Raw genomic sequence first — 21944 nt, 5'->3', positions numbered from 1 at the left:
TAAATGATACAAAGCAGATGCAGGTCCTATTCTTCAGGCCTGTGGGGTCAGGAATGTGCACTCCATACTTGATGACCTGCTGAGTGTGGCTGCCCTGAAAAAAGCCCTGGCTGCTGGATATGGTGAGGCTTCTGGGACTGTCATGACAGCGGTCACTCGAAGTGTCCGTCAGCCGATCACATTTGACTGCAAGACTGGACCCTACTCCGGTATAAACTTCTGCTTTATCGGAGTCCCCTCTTGTCCATGGAGAACTTCTTGGGATTGGTTTTCCAACCATATACACCATTGTGACCAAACTTCTGAACCTAATCTAATGTGGTGCACCAGAGGATTCCACACTCGTCCTGAGGGACTGGCCCTTACTGGATGATCTGGAGAAGCACCTGTCTGACATCCTTGGAATGTCAGTGGCCAGTGGAGAAGAGGTCAACTTATACTTGAAACCAGAAGTTGAAAGAGATATCACCTGTCTGATTGTGAGAGCCATGATGAAGCGCCATCCCAGTGGTTACTCTGGAAGATACCCTGTGAGACCTGGTGACTGTGGAGAGCGCTGCAGAGAAGATGAGCACAAAACTGGAACATAACTACTGGACCATAATGTGGAGCAGCGATCTAAGGAACTGCATGTCAGTGCTAGAGGCATCACTACAGACCCTGGTTCGATTCCAGGCTATCACAACTGGCTGTGATTGGGAGTCCCATAGGGTGGCACACAATTGGTCCAGCATCGTCCGGGTTAAGAGTTTGGCCGTCATTGTAAATAAGAATTTGTTCTTAACTGACTTGCCTAGTTAAAGGTTAAATAAAACATTTATTATGATGACCTCTTTCTACACATTATTGACACACTTGTGTACATCTTTCCAATTGACCCTGCCATGCCAGTGCTGGGTGAAGATGTGTGGAAGCACTTCTGCTTGGCACAGCAGCTTTGGGTTGTTATCTAAGATGAGTTAGTCAAAGCTCCAAAAAGCAAGTGATCATAAATCACTCATGGAGGGAGATTTCCTCTGCCTTGTTTGGAGGGCAGTGAAGCGACTTAACCTATGGCTGCTGTAGACCTATCAGGAGCTAGGACTGAAATACACAGTCATTGTTGGCCCAGTCTTACATTATTTGATGCAGCCAAATCAAATATTTGTTCTACTTTAATCTATATTTTGTCGTTTAAAGCATTGTTTACATGAATAAAATTGTTTTTTCATTCCATTTACTGTGTTTTTCAAATTTTCTAACAGTGTTAGAAAATATTATGCTAAGTGGAAAACCCCCATACAGTCAGTTACAGAAATGGGACAACATTTTTGCACGAGCAGTTTAATTCAAACACAGCAAAGTTTATTAAAAGGATAGGTATACATCAACCAACAGAAAGCAGAAACAGAAATAACAGCATCGGAGAGCATTCAAGTAAATCAATTTGAACTGAGACTCAGCCAGACTACACCAAATAATACACAGAAAAATACATAGTACGGTATAATCTAACATTATGATTTCATTTGCAAAGCTCAAATAATCAGCTAAAAAGTTAGTTTTGTCGAAACCAGAAATACATAAGCGATTCTCGCATCATGTACGTCTCAGTGATCCTTGCTTCAAACAATAAAGGGTCAACATTTCAGCTCCTCACGCATCACTTGGTTTTGAATATTGTTGTCAATAAGTGAAACTTGTCACTTGGTATATGGTATTTTCGAGATGAAATTATTAAAAATGGTTACAAATCAATCACATAAGCATAATAATTATATGTCACTAGAGTTCTTCACTATTTATGTCAGTTGAAGTGAAATTGCAGAGCACTGTTGCATACAACAGCCAAATGACCCTGGACTTGAGAGCTGGTGAGATAAGAACTCTCTCCTGTTAGACAATGTTTCATAAACTGACTATATTTGTCAGTTATTAGGACATCCGGCTAGTCCTTATCGTTATGACAGTATGAATGAATAAAAAATATGGAAGATTCATTTAACAAACTGAACTTGATAGAGGCATTGTAATCAATGCAGTGCATGTAAAGGAATTCTGGGCGATCGAGTCATTTTACTTTATGGCATGCTTTTGGTAGTGCTATACAGACCATACCCAAGGGAAGAAATGGAAAAATGTACTGTACTTTCAAAAACAATGGTATGTACAAAACAAGTGAATTCAAACTACTTTGTTAACTCACAATGGAAGTAACTTTAAAATATTGACACATCAAGCAGTTTTGGTACCCCCCCCCAATAAGTACAAATCTTTATAAGAGACCACTAGATTTGTGCACAGCGATTATATTGCAGAATCAGAACACTGTTGGACAGCTTCCAAAGAGGAAGAGAGCAGACGGACATAATCCGACAAGTGATGAATATGTACAGTAGCAGATGAGTCACAAGGCACTGTCACTTGACCAGTAACCAACGTTACGACGCCAATGTCCCGCCAACAATGTTCTTCTCACACATAAGTCCTTGCTTGTAATGCCCAACAGCTTTAAGTAGTGCAAAGATGAAAGTGCTTTATCTCACAGTTGCATCAGCGAACATATACACAAATAAAACAATATCTGTTTCACACAGCTAAAATGGAAGGACAGAAAAGCCTGAAAACCTCAGCAAAAACTAAAATTGGATGCACAGATGTGGTCTGTATTCAATGGACTCAGTGTCCCATGTTAACAGACCATGGTGACAGTGGTCTGTTAAATGCACAGGTAATACATATATATTATTTACCCTCTGTAATACTATCGGCGGGTGAAACAAAAAAAAAACACAATAAAACATGCAGTTTGCAGTCTGATGATCATCATTACTCCACTGAAAAACCACTCTCCCTTATGCAGAGTTGGTTGGCTGTGTAAGGTTATTCTTTCTGCTAAAAACTGACAATAGTGACCATGTGATGGTGACATGAAAACACACAGGTATGGATGTAGAGAACAGAGAAGGACAACATGGTGATTAGGAACATTAAGAAAAAACAGGATTCATGACACAAAAAATGATACCAGTAACAAACTATCAGCCAACTACAATATTTCAAAAATTATTTCAATAAACGCATTTCCACATAATTAGGACCAGAGATGGAGAAATGTCAACTCCACTATTGTCATTTGAGTCTGATAAGAGTACTTTAATGCAAAACATTTCAGTGTTATTACCCTATAACCATGTGAGAATCAATCAAAACCAGTGCCACATTGGATAATCGCTCTTCTGGTTACACATACCTTTCTGTATCTACATGTTGGTGAAGATAACTACATTTCTGTACTGTACATGCATGCATTCATGTACGCCTTAGGAGGTTCAGTCAGTAAAAGTAATCATCTTTTCAATTCAATCACATTTCAGCTCTGTTTCAAAGGGAAAGAGGATAGAGCAGTAAAATTAACAGCTGGTAATAAACATCTATGTGGGTATCATGTTTCCAGTAGGACTGCCCAGTGCAGTCAAACACTTCATTTCCTTTGTTTTATATATATATTTCTAGACTGAGGTTGGAATAAGGCTGTGGAATTGTTAAAATTACAATAATGCCCTTTTAGAGTAAGAGCTGTTTGAAAGACTGCCTGAAGTTTCAGCCTGTTTTGGTGGGATGGAGTTTGGCCTGCCTGATGACATCACCAGACGGTAAATTAGTCAATAGACCAATAAGAGAGTTCCAAACCTTTCTGACAATAACAGCTAGTTTTCGGTTTTCTCCAACCCACTCAGACCACTCCCTGACAGTCCTAGCAAAATTCTTGCTTGAGAAATTGCTCTCTGCTAAGAAGCTGTTTGTTCTCAATTAAAAAAGTTTTTAAAAAAGAAACAATCACAGTAAGGTACTTAATTGTGACCCAGAAATGATTAGATATTAAGATACAAACGGCTGCATTGGACCTTTAAATGCGATTGGGACTTTCTAGTGTAGAGGCCGCTTCTCCCTGTTCCCCTGGCTGGAATGTAATTATTTGAGAAGCGTGTAGCGACGTCAATGCAGAAAACAAATAAAATCTCAATCACAACGATCCCCTTCCCTACACAATCATTTGGCACAATAATATAAACATAAAACAAACTACTGATAAACCACCAAAAAAATGTCTATTCTAGTAGAGTGGGTATGAAATCAGACTTCTGTAGAAAGAAATACATCTCTAGCAGAGAGCAGAGTTTAAGTGCTGTACTTTCAATTAATTAGTCATTCATGGCCAGTGGGATCCTGCGTGCTGGTTTCTTAGAGGAGGTGTGTATTTACAGAACTGATGGTGAAACTAAACACACAAAACAGCAAATGAAACAGTGTAACATTTACTTAAGATGATGACGGAATAGAGCTTGATTTGAAAACAGAAACAGTGTCTTTAAAAAATAAAATATAGATTTCATTATCTTCTGGTCATCCAGGCCTTGTCCAAGTCAAGGAGTGCAGAGTTGTGGTCCAGTCATGCAAGCTAATACCTGTGAAACCCCAAAATTAACATAAACCTAGCAGTCAAATGTTTGTACTGTACAGCATACAAACATTTACTTTACCTTAACTCGATTGGACCAATGAGAACATGTATGTTGTGGCTGTGGGGATCCATTGCAGATAAATCGTACATAAATCTGATATTTGGGTGTCATTTAAAGGGATCTTAGATGGATGATTGTACCTGTAGTAGTTGGGTTTGAATGGGCCATTCTTGTTGAGACCCAGGTACTTGGCCTGCTCATCTGAAAGCTCAGTCAGGTGGGCATCAAAGGTGGGCAGGTGCAGGCTGGCAACATACTCATCTGAGACAATCACAACACACATACAATTATAGAAATTATAAACAATGTTTTATTTTATTCAATGTAACGATTTGTGTCAATGTAACGGAATGCCACATTCATGTCATCAGAGGAAATAAGTAGGGCCTCAGAAACCAGTGGACGTGGTTTGAACAGCTTGTCCTAAACAAGTACTTGTGAAACAGTATCATTATGTCCACAATCACAGAGGGAGTGATTAAACAGCTAGAGCAGAAATTGCTGCATGCTGTCAAATAAAATTTTATTGGTCACATACACATGGTTAGCAGATGTTAATGCGAGTGTAGCGAAATGCTTGTGCTTCTAGTTCCGACCATGAAGTAATATCTAACAACTAATCAAACAATTTCACAACACCTACCTTAAACACACAAGTGTAAAGGAATGAATAAGAATATGTAAATCAAAATATATGGATAAGCGATGGCCGAACGGCATAGGCAAGATGCAGTAGATGGTATAGAGTACAGTATTTACATATATACGAAGAGTAATGTAGGGTATGTAAACATTATATGAAGTGGCATTGTTTAAGTGGCTAGTGATACATTTATTACATCCATTTTTTTTTATTATTAAAGTAGCTAGAGATTTGAGTCAGTATGTTGGCAGCAGCCACTCAATGTTAGTGATGGCTGTTTAACAGTCTGATGACCTTGAGATAAAAGCTGCTTTTCAGTCTCTCGGTCCCCGCTTTGATGCACCTGTACTGACCTCGCCTTCTGGATGATAGCGGGGTGAACAGGCAGTGGCTCGGGTGGTTGTTGTCCTTGATGATCTTTTTGGCCTTCCTGTGACATCGGGTGATGTAGGTGTCTTGGAGGGCAGGTAGCTTGCCCCCGATGATGCGTTGTGCAGACCTCACTACCCTCTGGAGAGCCTTGCGGTTGTGGGCGGAGCAGTTGCCGTACCAGGCGGTGATACAGCCCGACAGGATGCTCTAGATTGTGTATCTGTGAAAGTTTGTGAGTGTTTTTGGTGACAAGACAAATTTCTTCAGCCTCCTGAGGTTGAAGAGGTGCTGCTGCGCCTTCTTCCCCACGCTGTCTGTGTGGGTGGACCATTTCAGATTGTCCGTGATGTGTACGCCAAGGAACTTAAAACTTTCCACCTTCTCCACTACTGTCTCGTCAATGTGGATAGGGGGCTGCTCCCTCTGCTGTTTCCTGAAGTCCACGATCATCTCCTTTGTTTTGTTGACATTGAGTGTGAGGTTGTTTTCCTGACACCACACTCCGAGGGCCCTCACCTCCTCCCTGTAGGCCGTCTCGTCGTTGTTGGTAGTCTACCACTGTGTCTACCACTGTGGTGTCGCCTGCAAACTTGATGATTGAGCTGGAGGCGTGCATGGCCTCGAAGTCTCGGGGCGGCCAGTCAAAGTCCAGGACCCAGTTGCACAGGGTGGGGTCGAGACCCAGGGTCTCAAGCTTAATGATGAGTTGAGGGTACTATGGTGTTAAATGCTGAGCTGTCGTCGATGAACAGCATTCTTACATAGGTATTCCTCTTGTCCAGGTGGGTTAGGGCAGTGTGATCGCGTCATCTGTGGACCTATTGGGGCGGTAAGCAAATTGTAGTGGGTCTAGGGTGTCAGGTAGGGTGGAGGTGATATGATCCTTGACTTGTCTCTCAAAGCACTTCATGATGACGGAAGTGAGTGCTACGGGGCGATGTTTAGCTCAGTTACCTTAGCTTTCTTGGAAACAGGAACAATGGTGGCCCTCTAGAAAAATGTGGGAACAGCAGACTGGGATAAGGATTGATTGAATATGTCCGTAAACACACCAACCAGGTGGTCTGCGCATGCTCTGAGGACACGGCTAGGGATGTCGTCTGGGTCGGCAGCCTTGCGAGGGTTAACACGTTTAAATGTTTAAATGTTTTACGTTGGCTGCGGTGAAGGAGAGTCCGCAGGTTTTGGTAGTGGGCCATGTCGTGGCACGGGCGGTTTTCTTTTTGTAGTCTGTGATTGACTGTAGACCCTGCCACATACCTCTCGTGTCTGAGCCGCTATGACTCTACTTAATCTCTATACTGATGCTTAGCTTGTTTGATTGCCTTGCGGAGGGAATAGCTACACTGTTTGTATTCGGTCATGTTTCCGGTTGCCTTGCCCTGATTAAAAGCAGTGTTTCGAGCTTTCAGTTTTGCGTGAATGCTGCCATCAATCCACGGTTTCTGGTTGGGGAAGGTTTTAACAGTCGCTATGTGTACATCACCACCGATGCACTTGTTAATAAACTCGCTCACCGAATCAGCGTATACATCAATGTTGTTGTTCGACGCTATCCGGAACATATCCCAGTCCACGTGATCGAAGAAATTTTGAAGCGTGGAATTGAGTAGCTAACTAGACCATAACATAATAATTATAACTACCACTACAGCCACTATTTCTCTGTATTCTCATGTAACGCTCCAAACACATGAGGATATAATAAGGACTCACCCATCTTCTTGGGCAGCAAGTAGACATCCTGTTTGTAGCGACCCTCTGGAGCATTGTACAGCTCAATAAGGGCCAGAGCCTGTTGGAGAAATTAAGCACCATACACAATCATCTGTATACACACACAATCTCAGGAATAGACATATCAATAATCACATTATACAATGTACTCGTGTGAACACAGAGCCCTGTTACTTTTATTTCACCTTTATTTAACCAGGTAGGCTAGTTGAGAACAAGTTCTCATTTGCAACTGGGACCTGGCCAAGATAAAGCATAGCAATTCAACTTACATTCAAACAACATTTTATAAATACCCACACCGTTCCTGGAACCGTCGAATAACCCCTGAACCTTTTTAGAAATGCCATGACAGCAGTCTAAATATACAGCTGTGCATGTAAATATACTTTTCTTAATGTGCCAAATGAAAGGTGTTATTCGATGCACAAATTGTCACTGAATGAAATATGCACTAGGGGAGATGGCTACACTATGCCATTGCCTCCCCTGTCCTGGAAGGGCTCATTGAGATTTAAAATCTCTTTTTCAAGAGCATCCTGGCCAAGATAGGCAGCACCAAGTCTTTACAAAAATTACAGACAAACAACATGAAAAACTACAAGTAATCTAGTAAAAAACATAGAATTCACAAGAGTAAAACAAAATCAAAAACAGCTAATTAAAAACATTGACAGGTCAGGGAATCAGTCTCAAGATCATTCATCAGTGATTTAAAAATACCAATCGGGACAAGTTCTTCCAGTTTAAAAGTATTTTGTAAAAGGCATTCCAAGACGATGGCGCAGAGCACATAAAAGCCCTTTTACCAAATTCAGTTTGGACATTTGGAACAGTCAGCAGGATAAAGTCCAGCGAACGAAGAGAGTACCCACCACATTTCTGAACAATAAAAATGCCAAAATAAAAGGTAGTAAATCCAAAATGGCTTTGTAAATAAAAGTATACCAGTGACTGAGCCTATGAGTTACTAGAGAAGGCCAGCCAACCCTGTTATACAAAGTGCAGTGGTGCGTAAGGGTTTTGCAGTTTAAAATAAATCTCACAGTGCCATGGTAAAGGGTGTCAATTGATCTCAAACACTGAGCGGAAGCATTCATATATAAAATATCCCCATAGTCTAGTAAAGGCATAAATGTAGCTGGTACTAGCCTCCTTCTGGCTTCAACAGAAAAACAGGCCTTATTCCTAAAATAAAATCCCAATTTCAGCTTCAATTTATTTGTTATTTATTCGCATTTTAAAAGAGAGGCCATCATCAATTAAAATTCCAAGATATTTGTATGAGGTTACAACCTCAATCTCCTTGCCCTGACAGGTAGTAATAGGTGAAAGGTTCAGAGGTCTATTTCTTGCTTTAGAAAACACCATTTGTTTAGTTTTGTCAGTATTGAGGATAAGCTTCAATTGACACAAGGTATGTTGAACAGTATAAAAAGCAGTTTGCAAGTTCTGGGAAGCTTTTGTAAGAGCACAAACAGTAAATAACAGTATCATCAGCATAAAAATGAAGTTGCGAATTTTGGACATTTTTGTCTAAATCATTTATATAAATAGTGAATAAGAGAGGACCAGGTACAGAGCTTTGGGGCACACCATTAAAGACAGACAATTTAACAGACATAAGCCCATCAAATTGAGTGCACTGAGTTCTATCAGACAGAGAGTTAGCAAACCATGCAACTGCATGCTCTGAAAGACCTACACTCGACAATCTCTGCCTTAGTATAGCATGATCAACTGTATCAAAAGCCTTAGAGAGATCAATAAAGAGTGAGACACAGTGCTGTTTTTTGTCAAGGGCTTCAGTGATATCATTTACAACCTTCATGGCTGCTGTAATTGTGCTATGGTTCTTCCTGAAGCCCAATTGGTACATTAATAAAATAGAGTGAGTAAATAAAAACTAATTTAGCTGTTCACTCACAAGGGTTTCAAGTATTTTCACCAGGGGTGACAGCTTTGAGATTGGCCTATAATTATTTAAAAGAGTTGGATCTCCCCCTTTTAAAAGTGGTAGGACAAATGCTGATTTCCAGATCTTTGGAATTTCATTACATTCCAGGGTTAGATTGAACAGATATGTAAGTGGTTCAGCTATGAAATCAGCTGCCAGATTTAAAAAGCAGGGATCCAAAAGATCAAGACCTGCAGGCTTTCTCTGATCTAAGGATTTCAGGGCGTTATGTACCACCTGCACCGAGAATGGCAAAAAGCTAAAAGTTTGACCAGCTCTCACTGGTTCATCCACACAGGGTTGTACAGAGACAGAGGACACTGAATCAAACAACCTACCAGAAGATACAAAGTGCTCATTGAAACAATTCAGTTTTGTCATATACAGCAACAGAGTCCTTCAAAACACATGACGGTAATTCAGTAACATTACTGTTACCAGATATAGACTTAATAGCCTTCCAAAACATTCTAGGGTCTGTAACGATTGTCGTCGGGAGAAGGAGAAGAGGACCATGCAGCGTGGTAAGTATTCATAATACATTTGATAAATACGAATACTTGAACAAAAAACAACAACACGACAAATGAACAGTTCTGCAAGGTGCAATACACACAAAACAGAAAACAACTACCCAAACCCATAGTGGGAAAACAGGCTGCATAAGTATGGTCAATCAGAGACAACGATTGACAGCTGCCTCTGATTGGGAACCATACCAGGCCAAACACATAGAAATCTAACACACAGAACAAAACATAGAATGCCCACCCCAACTCACGCCCTGACCAAACTAACACTAGAGACATAAAAATAGGAACTAAGGTCAGGACGTGACAGGGTCATTCAGGTTATCAGTGGTAACATACATAAAATATTCAGACTTGGCCTTGGTCAAAAATAAGCCAATCAGCATCAGAACATGATTTCCTTGCTTTAGCCCAGGCTAGATTACGGTTGTGAATAATACAAGACAGCTCAGAAGAAAACCATGGATTAACCCGCCCTTTAACCCTGAACCTGCGGAATGGGGCATGTTTGTTTACTATTTGGAAAAACCATCATGAAAGAATTTCCAGGCAGTTTCCACATCAGGGATAAACTCAATCTGCTCCAGTCAAAATAAAACAAATCATGAAAGAAAGCCTGCTCATTAAAACACTTCAAATTTCTCTTACGAATAAAACGTGGGTTTGTTTTAGGAACCTTAGTATTTCCAACAGCAACAACAGCACAATGGTCACTTAAATTATTACAAAAAACACCAAATGCAGAATATTTATGTGGAACATTTGTCAATATCAAATAAATCAGGGTAGATTGATCTGGGCATTTAAGATTTGGGTGAGTGGGTGAGTTAATCAACTGGGTAAGATTACAAAACATTTGATAGAATTACAAAACATTTTTAAATCATCAGACACCGGCTTAAATTCCAACTGTTTACAAATAGTTTCAGACTTTGCCACACTTAAAGGGAATTTAGTTTTTACATTTTTAGCCACACCCCCACCTTTCTTAACTCGATCAGTGCGATAAACATTGTAACCACTTATACAAATATCCTTATCAAAAACAGACTTGCTGAGCCATGTTTCAGAAAACACAATTACATCAGCATCAGTTGATTTAGCCCAAATCCAGCCTGCATACATTTAAATGAAAAATACCAAAACCAGATCTTGATTTAAAATCAAGACTACTCTGTCTGGTTGTTAGCTACTGTGGGAAGTGTCTTTTACCTGGGTCGTGGCTGTGATTGACAGGACGAAGGTGGGAACTGTGGAGCAGCTGAGGTTCAGAAGACGACCCTGAGGGAGACACACAAACGTGTCATTTGCTATGTGGGAGTATATGTGCATGTGTGTGTGTGTGTGTGTGTGTAACTTCCCACCTCGGCCAGCAGGATGACCCTCTTGCCGTCAGGCCAGATGACGTGGTCCACCTGAGAGCGCACTCTCTCCCAGGTCAGTTCTGGGGTCCGCAGGCTTGCCTGGTTAGCAGGTCACACACACAAGGGTCATGAAAATACACTACGCACTCTCACTCACACTCTATTAAAAGTCTAAATATGCAAATCATTTGAAATCATCATCATGAACTTCATATTCCAAGGAAAACTTCAAATATTCCCTCCCTTGATTTTTACGTTTTACTGTAGCAACAAATTGGTTTATCAAAATTCCTCACCACGTCAATCTCAGTGTTGGAGTGTCCCATGTTGCACACGATGGAGCCGTTCTTCATGCGGTCCAGCTGGTCCCTAGTCACCACGTTCTTATTCCCTAGGAGACCAGAGAAAAACCCCAGTCTAAAACCTATCTCCGTATAGGGCTTAGCACAAACCCTCAGGGTGATTAGGTGATGCAAAGGGCCATGAAGAGTGTGTATATATCAAATAAATATATCAAATAAATATATATCAAATAAATATATATATAATATATTATATAATAATATATAATATATATAATATATATATATATATATATATATTATATTATATTATATATATATTATATTATATATATTATATTATATATATATTATATATATATTATATATATTATTATATTATTATTATATTATTTGATATATATTTATTTGATATATATATATATATATATTTTGATATATATTTATTTGATATATATATATTTGATATATATTTATATATATTTATTTGATATATATATATATATATATATTTTTATTTGATATATATTTATTTGATATATATATATATATATATATTTGATATATATTTATTTGATATATATATATATATATATTTGATATATATTTATATATATATTTATTTGATATAAATATATATATATATTATTTGATATATATTTACAATATATATATAAATATATATATATATATATATAAATATATATATATCAAATATATATATATATATATATATATATATCAAATAAATATATATATATATATATATATATCAAATATATATATATATATCTATATCAAATAAATATATATATATATATATATATCAAATATATATATATCAAATAAATATATATATATATCAAATAAATATATATATAAATAAATATATATCAAATAAATATATATATTTATTTTATATTTGATATATATACATATATTTGAAATAAATATATAAATTTTATAAATATATAATATATATATTTGATATATAAAATATATATAATATATATATATATATATATAAATATATAAAATAAATATATATCAATAAATAAAATATATATAAATAAATAAAATATAAATAAATCTTATTTATATATTTTATTTGTGTGTGTGTATATATTTGTATATATATATATATAATAATAAAATACATAAAACAACAAAACACACATATATATTTAAATTTTTTACAAATCATATATAATTGTCCAAAATAATATCACTATTGATAACATAAACACAGTAGTTTGATGTTGTTTACCAGTGCATGTGATGATGACGTCCACCTGGCGGATGACCTCGTTCAGCTTGACCACCCTGAAGCCGTCCATGCTGTTAAGACACACATGGGGAAAGAGCGGTTAGTCAGAACCGAGGGGGAGAGACAAGTGCTCTGTTTCCTACTTGCTGTCCCTCACCAGGCCTGCAGGGCGCAGATGGGATCAATCTCTGTGACGTAGACGATGGATCCCATGGCTTTCAGTGCGGCAGTGCAACCTTTCCCAACCTGCAGGGAGAGCACATTGCATTAGCATTACATAATATGACCACACCACATTGACCTTGATAAACAGAAAAGGCTACAAATTACCCACTACAGAACATGCATACTGGTAAACCTTGACGTCCACATTAGACTCTTTAGAGGCGGATTACATTAGACTAAATACACAATGACTTAGCGTGAGATGACATTGATCTCTTCAGTATATTGATGTACTAACATGGACTGTACATGTGATAATCATTACACTGAGTGCACATATTCTCATTATAGCAGGTTTAGCATAGCCGGAACAGACTGACTATTTAAACAGAACTACATGTACAGTATGAAACCGCCTTACCTCTCCATAACCACATACAACAACCTGCTTTCCTCCAAACATCACATCTGTGGTCCTCTTCAGGCTGCAGACAGAAACATGGAGACAGAGACAAGGGAAACAATAGGATTCAGGAAGTCAGCCTTTCTGTGGTGTGTTAAAACCACAGATTGAGTTAAATGGGCAGTAGTAGTCTATAAAAGCAATTTCCCAGGCCACTGGAACACACAGGCCATGTTGTTAGCCTGATTTATTGGCTTACACAGGCCAGAGATGCTTTGGCTGGGACACAGAAAATGCATCATATTTTGCCTTGGAGAAAAATTCAGCAGAACAGGACAGAACAGCAGAATACAATAGGTATCAGTGATTTATTGCTACTTGTCAAAACAGCATTTTTGGTGCTGGTGCAGTTTATAAGCTGCTTGTTTTAAACCTTATCGTGAAATGCTTACTTACAAGCCCTTAACCAACAATAGATCAAGAAATAGAGTTAAGAAAATATTACTAAATCCAACATTTACTAAAGTAAAAAACATAATAAAAAGTAACAATACAATTACATAATAACGAGGCTATATACAGGGGGTACCGGTAATCAAATCAAAATCACTGGGGGTACCGGTACAAAGTCAATGTGCGGGGGTACAGGTTAGTCTTTGAACATGTAGGTAGTGGTAAAGTGACTATGCATAGATAATAAACTGCGAGTAGCAGCAGTGTAGATTCTAGCCACCCTAGTCTATGACTAGGGTGGCTAGAATATTTGACAATTGATGGAGGCTTCCTCTGACACCGCCTAGTATATAGGTCCTGGATTGCAGGAAGCTTGGCCTCAGTGATGTATTGGGGCGTAGGCACTACCCTTTGTAGCGCCCTATGGTCGGATGCCGAGCAGTTGCCATACCAGGCGGTGATGCAACCGGTCAGGATGCTCTCAATGGTGCAGCTGTAGAACATTGAGGAAAAGGTGTTGTCGTGCCCTCGTCACAACTGTCTTGGTTTGTTTTGACCATGATGGTCCCCACATTACCAATGAACTAAGGTACATGAAACTCGACCCGCTCCATCGCAACGCCGTTGATGTTAAATGTTCGGCCCTCCTTTTTCTGTAGTCCACAATCATCTCCTTTGTCTTGCTCATACCTCCTCTCTGTAGGCTGTCTCATTGTTGTCGGTGATCAGGCCTACCAATGTTGTGTCATCAGCAAACTTAATGATGGTGTTGGAGTCGTGCTTGGCCACACAGTCGTGGGTGAACAGGGAGTACCGGAGGGGACTAAGCACGCACCCCTGTGGGGCCCCGGTGTTGAGGATCAGCATGGCAGATGTGTTGTTGCCTACCCTTACAGACTGGAGGCGGCCCATCAGGAAGTCCAGGATCCAATTACAGAGAGATGTATTTAGTCCCAGAGTCCTTAGCTTAGTGATGATCTTTGTGGGCACTATGGTGTTGAACGCTGAGCTGTAATCAATGAACAGCATTCTCACATTGGTGTTCCTTTTTTCCAGGTGGGTGAAGGCAATGTGGAGTGTGATTGAGATTGCGTCATCTGAGGATTTGTTTATGCGAATTGCGAGTGGGTCTAGGGTTTCCGGGAGGATGGTGTTGTGAGCCATGACCTGCCTTTCAAAGCACTTCATGGCTACTGACGCGAGTACTACGGGGTGGTAGTCATTTAAGCAGGTTACCTTTGCAAACTTGGGCACAAGGGACTATTGTTGTCTGTTTGAAACATGTAGGTATTACAGACTCGGAAGAGGATGAAAATGTCAGTGAAGACACTTGCCAGTTGGTCCGCACATGCGCCGAGTACATGCCCTGGTAATCAGTCATTGTGAATGTTGACCTTTTTAAAGGTCTTGCTCACATCGACTATGGAGAGCGTGATCACACAGTCCTCGCGTCATTGGACAGCTCGCGGTTAGGTTTCCCTTTGTAGTCCTTAATAGTTTGCCAGCCCTGCCACATCTGACAAGCGTCAGAGCCCGTGTATTAGGATTCAATCTTAGTCCTGTATTGACGCATTGCCTGTTTGATGGTTCGTCTGAGGGCATTGCGAGATTTCCTCCGGATTAGTGTCCCGCTCCTTGAAAGCGGCAGCTTTAGCCTTTAGCTCGATGCGGATGTTGCCTGTAATCCATGGCTTCTGGTTGGGATATGTACGTACGGTCACTGTGGGGACGACGTCGTCGATGCACTTACTGATGAAGCCGGTGACTGAGGTGGTATACTTCAAGGCCATTAGATGAATCACAGAATATATTCCAGTCTATGCTCGCAAAACAGTCCTGTAGCATAGCATCCGTGTCATCTTACCACTTCAGCATTGAGCGAGTCACTGGTACTTCCTGCTTAAGTTTTTGCTTGTAAACAGCAATCAGGAGGATAGAATTATGGTCAGATTTGCCAAATGGAGAGTGAGGGAGTGCTTTGTATGCATTTCTGTGTGTGGAGTAAAGGTGGTCTCGAATTTTTTTCTCCTTTGGTTGCAGATGAGACATGCTGGTAGAAATTAGGTAAAACTGATTTAATTTTGCCAGCATTAAAGTCCCCGGCCACTAGGGGTGTCGCTTCTGGATGAGCATTTTCTTGGTTGCTTATGGCCTTATACAGCTCGTTGAGTGCGTTTTTAGTGCCAGCATCGGATTGTGGTGGTAAATAGATGGCTACGAATAATATAGATGATAACACTCTTGGTAGATACTGTGGTCTACAGCAATACCTCGAGACGACTTTAAGATTAGACATCGCGCACCAGGTGTTACTGAAAAACAGACACACCACCGCCCCTCGTCTTATTAGACGTAGCTTCTCTGTCCTGCCATTGAATGGAAAACCCAGCCAGCTCATTATTATCCGTGTCGTCGTTCAGCCACGACTCAGTGAAACATAAAATATTACCGTTTTTGATGTCCCGTTGGTAGGGTAGTCGACCATAGATCATCAAGTTTGTCTCGTTGTTGTTGGTAATCAAGGCTACCACTGTAGTGTCATCTGCAAACTTGATTATTGAGTTGGAGGCGTGCATGGCCACGCAGTCATGGGTGAACAGGGAGTAAAGGAGAGGGCAGAGAACGCACCCTTGTGGGGCCCCAGTGTTGAGGATCAGCGGGGTGGAGATGCTTCCTACCCTCACCACCTGGGGGCAGCCCGTCAGGAAGTCCAGGACCCAGTTGCACAGGGCGGGGTCGAGACCAAGGGTCTCGAGCTTAATGACGGCAGCCTTGCGAGGGTTAACATGTTTAAATGTTGTACTCCCGTTGGCTGCAGTGAAGGAGAGCTCGCAGGTTTTGGTAGCGGGCCGTGTCCGTGGCACTGTATTGTCCTCAAAGCGAGCAAAGAAGTTGTTTCGTTTGTCTGGGAGCAAGACATTGTGGTCCACGACGGGGCTGGTTAACTTTTTGTAGTTCGTGATTGACTTTAGACCCTGCCACATACCTCTCGTGTCTGAGCTGTTGAATTGCGACTCTACTTTATCTCTATACTGACGCTTAGCTTGTTTGATTGCCTTGCGGAGGGAATAGCTACACTGTTTGTATTCGGTCATGTTGCCGGTCGCCCGCCTTGCGCCTTGCCCTGATTATGTACAGTATATCTACAGTATGTACAGTATCTACAAAATAAATCGAATCGATACATTGTTATGTAGTGCAAAGAACACTGTTGTAGTGAAGCTTAGCTTAAAAGTTCATTTAACACCTACCCATCCAGGATAGACTCTCTGCAGCAGTAGAGGTTGTCAAACTTCTGCTTTGTCACAGAGTCATTCACATTCATGGCTGGCACACACAGTTTGCCTGCTTTGGACAACTGGTACAACCTGAAAGACAAAGAGATGACTAAGTAACTTAGCTCAGAGTTGCCCGCTGGTCTTGCGTGTGTGACTGTACTGTAATCAGAAATAAAATTACCTGTGGACCCCAGTCACACTCTCCTCCACAATGCCCCTGATCTTCTTGAAGACGTTGGGGTATTTCTTATACACCCAGTGGGTCAAGTCCCCTCCATCATCAAGGATCTACCACACAGCAAGAAGGGACAACATTCTCAAACAGTGACAACAGACACATGTCAGTAACACAAAATGGTCTACAAGGAAATTTGCCTTGTTAAAGAAAGATAAATTATAGACTTATATGGGTACCATGTTAGGCTGCCAGCCCTCCATGTTGACGCACTTGTCGATACACCACCAGAAGTCATCCTCCGATTCCCCCTTCCAGGCAAAAACTGCCACACCTGCACAAATCACAAGGTAGTTGGGAGAATAGAGGGGTTTAGAAATTACTATATTTCTCCAGATCAGACAGATATTACAAAACAGAGACAAATCAAAATCCCTTTTTAAACAACCGCACAGGGTCCTGAATCTTTAATATAAGCAAAAGCATTGGTTTGTGACCCAAAGACCCTTCATTCCAGAGAGAGCAGAACTGATCACGTTTGAACGCATGGTGCTCAACGTCCGTATAATCTGCTCTAAAGCCATATTAATATAATGGCCTGCAGCTTAACTCCAGATATCTGGACCTGCACAACAATCCAACCACAACACCACAGAGCCTAGAACTGCGCTGTTGGCTCCTCCAGCAGGCAGTACACTTACACAACCCTGCTCACTAAAGACTTCAGCTCTCTAACATTAAATCTAACTTCACACTCTCATAATCATTCAGGAAACAGGTATCAATAGCAGCCATAACAGTATTGACATCAGTACTGAACAATCATGTAGAATCGCTACAGTAGCTTATTAGGCTTAGTTACACAGTAGTCCTATACTGTTATGTGTCTTCATGACCAATTGTTGTGAACTGACCTAACATTTTACTTCCTTTCTGACATGCTAATAACATCATTATTCAGGCTTCATAACACAGAGGGTGTGAGTAAAACCCTCCGTATGTCTGTTCTCTAAACCAAGAGGGGATAATAAGATGGGTCTCGTGTCTCAAAAGCTGTTATCCTGTCATTTCTAGAAGAGGACCAAACATCAGGTGAAAGCTGCAGCAGGACAGAAGGCCTCCTGGTCATTTCCACCCCAGAGAGAGCAGAGCAGAGCAGGCAGGAACAGAAGCTGCCAGAGGACACAGCCCTTTCATCTGTTAGCCGGGAGATTTCTCTCCATAAAAGACCTGGACCAACTGTTTATTAGAAAGAGATACTCTGACAGATGGAGCTTTACACAACTATGTGGGAAAGGGAGAGCTTATGTAAAAATAAAGTTTCAAAAAAGAGTGGTACACTAAAACACAATTCTGATTCCTGCTATTGGACTTGAGGGGTAGGTAGATTTTGAAGGCTCTATGGTTCCTCTGCTACGCTAGTCCTGTATGACCATACAGCTAGAAACACGCTATACAGCACCTGGGCTTAGGATCTCTATCCCACCGACTTTTTCTTAGTTAACCTCATATCTAGTCCTCCAACCTCATCCCTGTCTCTGTGTCTGTAAGTATACACCTATGTACTACTATCTACTTCTTTCATCTGGTCAAGTCTCCATCTCAGTAGGTTTCTGGCAGGCTTGTTGTATGGTATGAAGATTGCTGGCATAACTCACTCGTAGAAAATGTCAACACTGCTGAGTGGGTTGTAAACAGTCAGAGGATACTGTGTGCGTTGGACAAGTTAATCAGCCCACAGCCTGTGTGCCAGTTCCTCTCCCAGCTTGAGCTGTGTGACTACTTTAATGCAGTCTGACTCTAGTGAACCTCTCCGTCTAACAGGCCATGAACAAAGAGACCCCACTACGGAACACATATACTTAACAATCACCCAGCAACCCAAGAGATTTGTGTGTCTTGGTTCTGTAGTTCAATAACTAGAGGGCAAGCCTGATGTTCTCTAGTCTCTGTGTTTTCCAAGACTTTATTGAGAACATATCGAAAAACGTCTCCTTGGTTTCAAAGGGCACAGAGAAGCAAATCACTCTCAACTCTTAGCACCCTTACAAGAAACACCCATTTAACAATCATGTAATTCATTACATATTAATACAAGTTAAAGTATGCATAGTATGCAGAAATAGTACTAATTAATATGAATGTGATGAACCACAACTTTCAAAAACATCTTATGAAGTACAATCAGCCTCTCATTCTTTTCCATATAGAAGCTCATACTGTAACAAAGCAGTAAAGTATTGATGTTGAAAGCTTTTACTTACCGATCTCTGAGAGGGCAGCTGCCACCTCGTTCTGTGTTGAGTAGATGTTACAGGCTGTCCAGCGACACTGGGCCCCCAGGGCCACCAGAGTCTCAATCAACACCTCAAGGCAAGAGAGAGGAGGGGGTTGAATGAGAGAGGAACAAGAAGAAAAAAAACATTACTTTTAGATCTCTGTATCATAAATAGCCTTAGCTTTACAGTACACAAAAGAGAGCAGTAAAACTCAATATATTTAGTCTTCAGAAAATATTCACACTGAGCTCTTGTTTCACAAAGTGGGATTAAAATTGATTTAATTGTAATTTTTGGTCAGTGATGTACACACAATACTCTAATTTCAAAGTCGAAGAAAAATTAAACAATATTTGTTTCATTCGTTTTAGGTTATTGTCCTGCTGAAAGGTGGATTTGTCTCTCTGTGTCTGTTGGAAAGCAGACAAACAGGATTTCCTCTAAAATTTTGCCTGTGCTTCGCTTGATCACATTTATTTTTGTCCTAAATAACTCCCTAGTCCTTGCCGATGACAAGCATACCTAGAACATGATGCAGTTACCACCATGCTTGAAAATATGAAGAGTGGTACTCAGTGATTTGTTGTGCTGGATTTGACCCAAACTTAATGTTTTGTATTCAGGACAAAAAGTGATTTTTTTTTGCCATATTTTTTGCACTATTACTTAAGTAGCGGCAGGTAGCCTAGTGGTTAGAGAGTTGAACTTGTAACCGAAAGGTTGCAAGTTCGAATCCTCGAGCTGGCAAGGTAAAAATCTGTAATTCTGCCCCTGAATAAGGCAGTTAACCCACTGTTCCTAGGCCGTCATTGAAAATAAGAAATTATTCTTAACTGACTTGCCTAGTTAAATAAAAGTTTAAAAAAAAACGTCCATATTGAAAACAGGATGCATGTTTTGGAATACTTAGTTTCTGTACAGGCTTCCTTCTTTTCACTGTCATTTAGGTTAGCATTGTGGAGTAACTACATCCTCAGTATTCTATCACAGTTATTAAACTCCAACGCTTTTAATCACAATTGGCCTCATGGTGTAATACCACGTGGTTTCCTTCCTCTCCGGCAACTGAGTTATGAAGGACACTGGTATCTTTGTAGTGACTCGGTATATTGACACACTATCCAAAGCGTAATTGAGAACTTCAACATGCTCAAAGGGATATTCAGTGTCTTTTTTACATGTATTTTTTATCTACCAACAGGTGCCCTTCTTTGCGAGGCATTGGAAAACCTCCCTGTGCTTGAATTGCACTTTTCGACTAAGGGACCTTACAGAAAATAATGTTATCATTCAAAAATCATGCATCTTATTTTGTGACCTAGTAAGCAAATGTTTACACCTGAATATTTAGGTTTGAATACTTACCGATTTAAGACATTTCAGCTTTTCCTATTATATTAATAATAAAATGTGTATAATGTGTGTAGTTCAGCGACACAAAATCTCAAGTTAATCAATTTTAAATTCAGGCTTTAAGAGGTGTGAATACTTTCTAAAGGCACCGTGTATATATATATATATAAGCTTATTCACAGCATCAATATACTCGATCTGCTTGTTAAATCGTAGAAGCAAATGGGGTATACAGACACTGAACATTATTTACGGGCTGTCATGAGATGAGCCAGCTACCATGATTAGCCACAGAGCAGAATGCTGCAGTTAGAGCAGTGGTGGTTGGGTTCTGCGGTAGGCTTGGGCGGTATATCATATACCGTTTTTGGAAATAGCCACAGGATTGTTTTTCAATACTGTTAAACATTATTTTTGAAGTTTATCTATACATTAAAATTTACAGTAACTTTTTAAGTAAATACCTGCAGTCAACTTGTGCAATATGTTAGAAGATAAAGCAGATTGTGTTCATTTCACCGGTCACATTATTTACATAATGAAGTTCTCTGTAGTTCCCCAGAACAGTTGAGCCAGTCACATTTTTGCTTGTAAATAGCACAGCTGGAGAAAGTGGAAGCAGGTGAGTCCAGCTGTGTATTGACAGCAGTTGTGTTTTATATGGAAAGTCAGTGTTTCTTTGCTTCAATAGAGTGATCAGGGACATGCAACTATAGTTGTCCTTCACAGAAAATACATTAGTGAAACACATGCGGCAAAATAGCTTCATTTTCATCAGACGACAACAGAAGTGAAAAGCTATTTGAATGGCAGCCACACACAAGTAGGCTAAATGGGCTTACGATGAAAAAGCAAGGTATTTTCTTATCTTAGAAATAATGTAGCCAGGTACATTTCTTAATGTTTTTCCTTAAGGTTCATCTTGCATTTTACCAGAGAAAAGGAGTGTGTCTACGCTGAGAAAAGTACCTGAGAAAAGTCAGTCACAGCGCTGTCTGCTGATAGAATGCCAGTTTGTGAATTCTCATCCAAGATTTGTCTGATGCCAAGCAGAAATTACAACAAAAAGCATTTTAGATTTGTGCTTACAAAACGCAGCAATATATTTATTTTGCATTTTGTTGTTTTTTTTCTGCGTAGAAAACTAAGAATTTGGCCTCC

General features: G+C 39.9%; 1 protein-coding gene across 2 annotated transcripts in view; it reads right to left on the bottom strand.

Annotated features, from left to right (window-relative positions):
* Positions 1 to 1322: 1322 nt before the first annotated feature.
* LOC112254569 (S-adenosylhomocysteine hydrolase-like protein 1) overlaps positions 1323 to 21944 on the bottom strand; it is a 56131-nt gene continuing 35509 nt past the window's right edge. For both annotated transcript variants that reach the window (XM_024427269.2, XM_024427270.2), the window contains exons 5-17: positions 19416 to 19518; positions 17391 to 17485; positions 17158 to 17264; positions 16950 to 17066; positions 13264 to 13327; positions 12835 to 12923; positions 12678 to 12748; positions 11405 to 11499; positions 11109 to 11207; positions 10957 to 11025; positions 7237 to 7315; positions 4646 to 4766; positions 1323 to 4448 (exon numbers count right to left, since the gene is read on the bottom strand). In XM_024427269.2, the coding sequence (XP_024283037.1) occupies positions 4442 to 4448; positions 4646 to 4766; positions 7237 to 7315; positions 10957 to 11025; positions 11109 to 11207; positions 11405 to 11499; positions 12678 to 12748; positions 12835 to 12923; positions 13264 to 13327; positions 16950 to 17066; positions 17158 to 17264; positions 17391 to 17485; positions 19416 to 19518 (1116 nt within the window). In that variant the 3' untranslated portion in view covers positions 1323 to 4441. The remainder of the gene's footprint in view (positions 4449 to 4645; positions 4767 to 7236; positions 7316 to 10956; positions 11026 to 11108; positions 11208 to 11404; positions 11500 to 12677; positions 12749 to 12834; positions 12924 to 13263; positions 13328 to 16949; positions 17067 to 17157; positions 17265 to 17390; positions 17486 to 19415; positions 19519 to 21944) is intronic.

This window comes from Oncorhynchus tshawytscha, linkage group LG07 (genome assembly GCF_018296145.1).
Source record: "Oncorhynchus tshawytscha isolate Ot180627B linkage group LG07, Otsh_v2.0, whole genome shotgun sequence".
Taxonomy (NCBI): domain Eukaryota; kingdom Metazoa; phylum Chordata; class Actinopteri; order Salmoniformes; family Salmonidae; genus Oncorhynchus; species Oncorhynchus tshawytscha.
The sequence above is the reverse complement of the archived record's forward strand: the minus strand, read 5'-3'. Positions and strand labels throughout refer to the sequence as shown.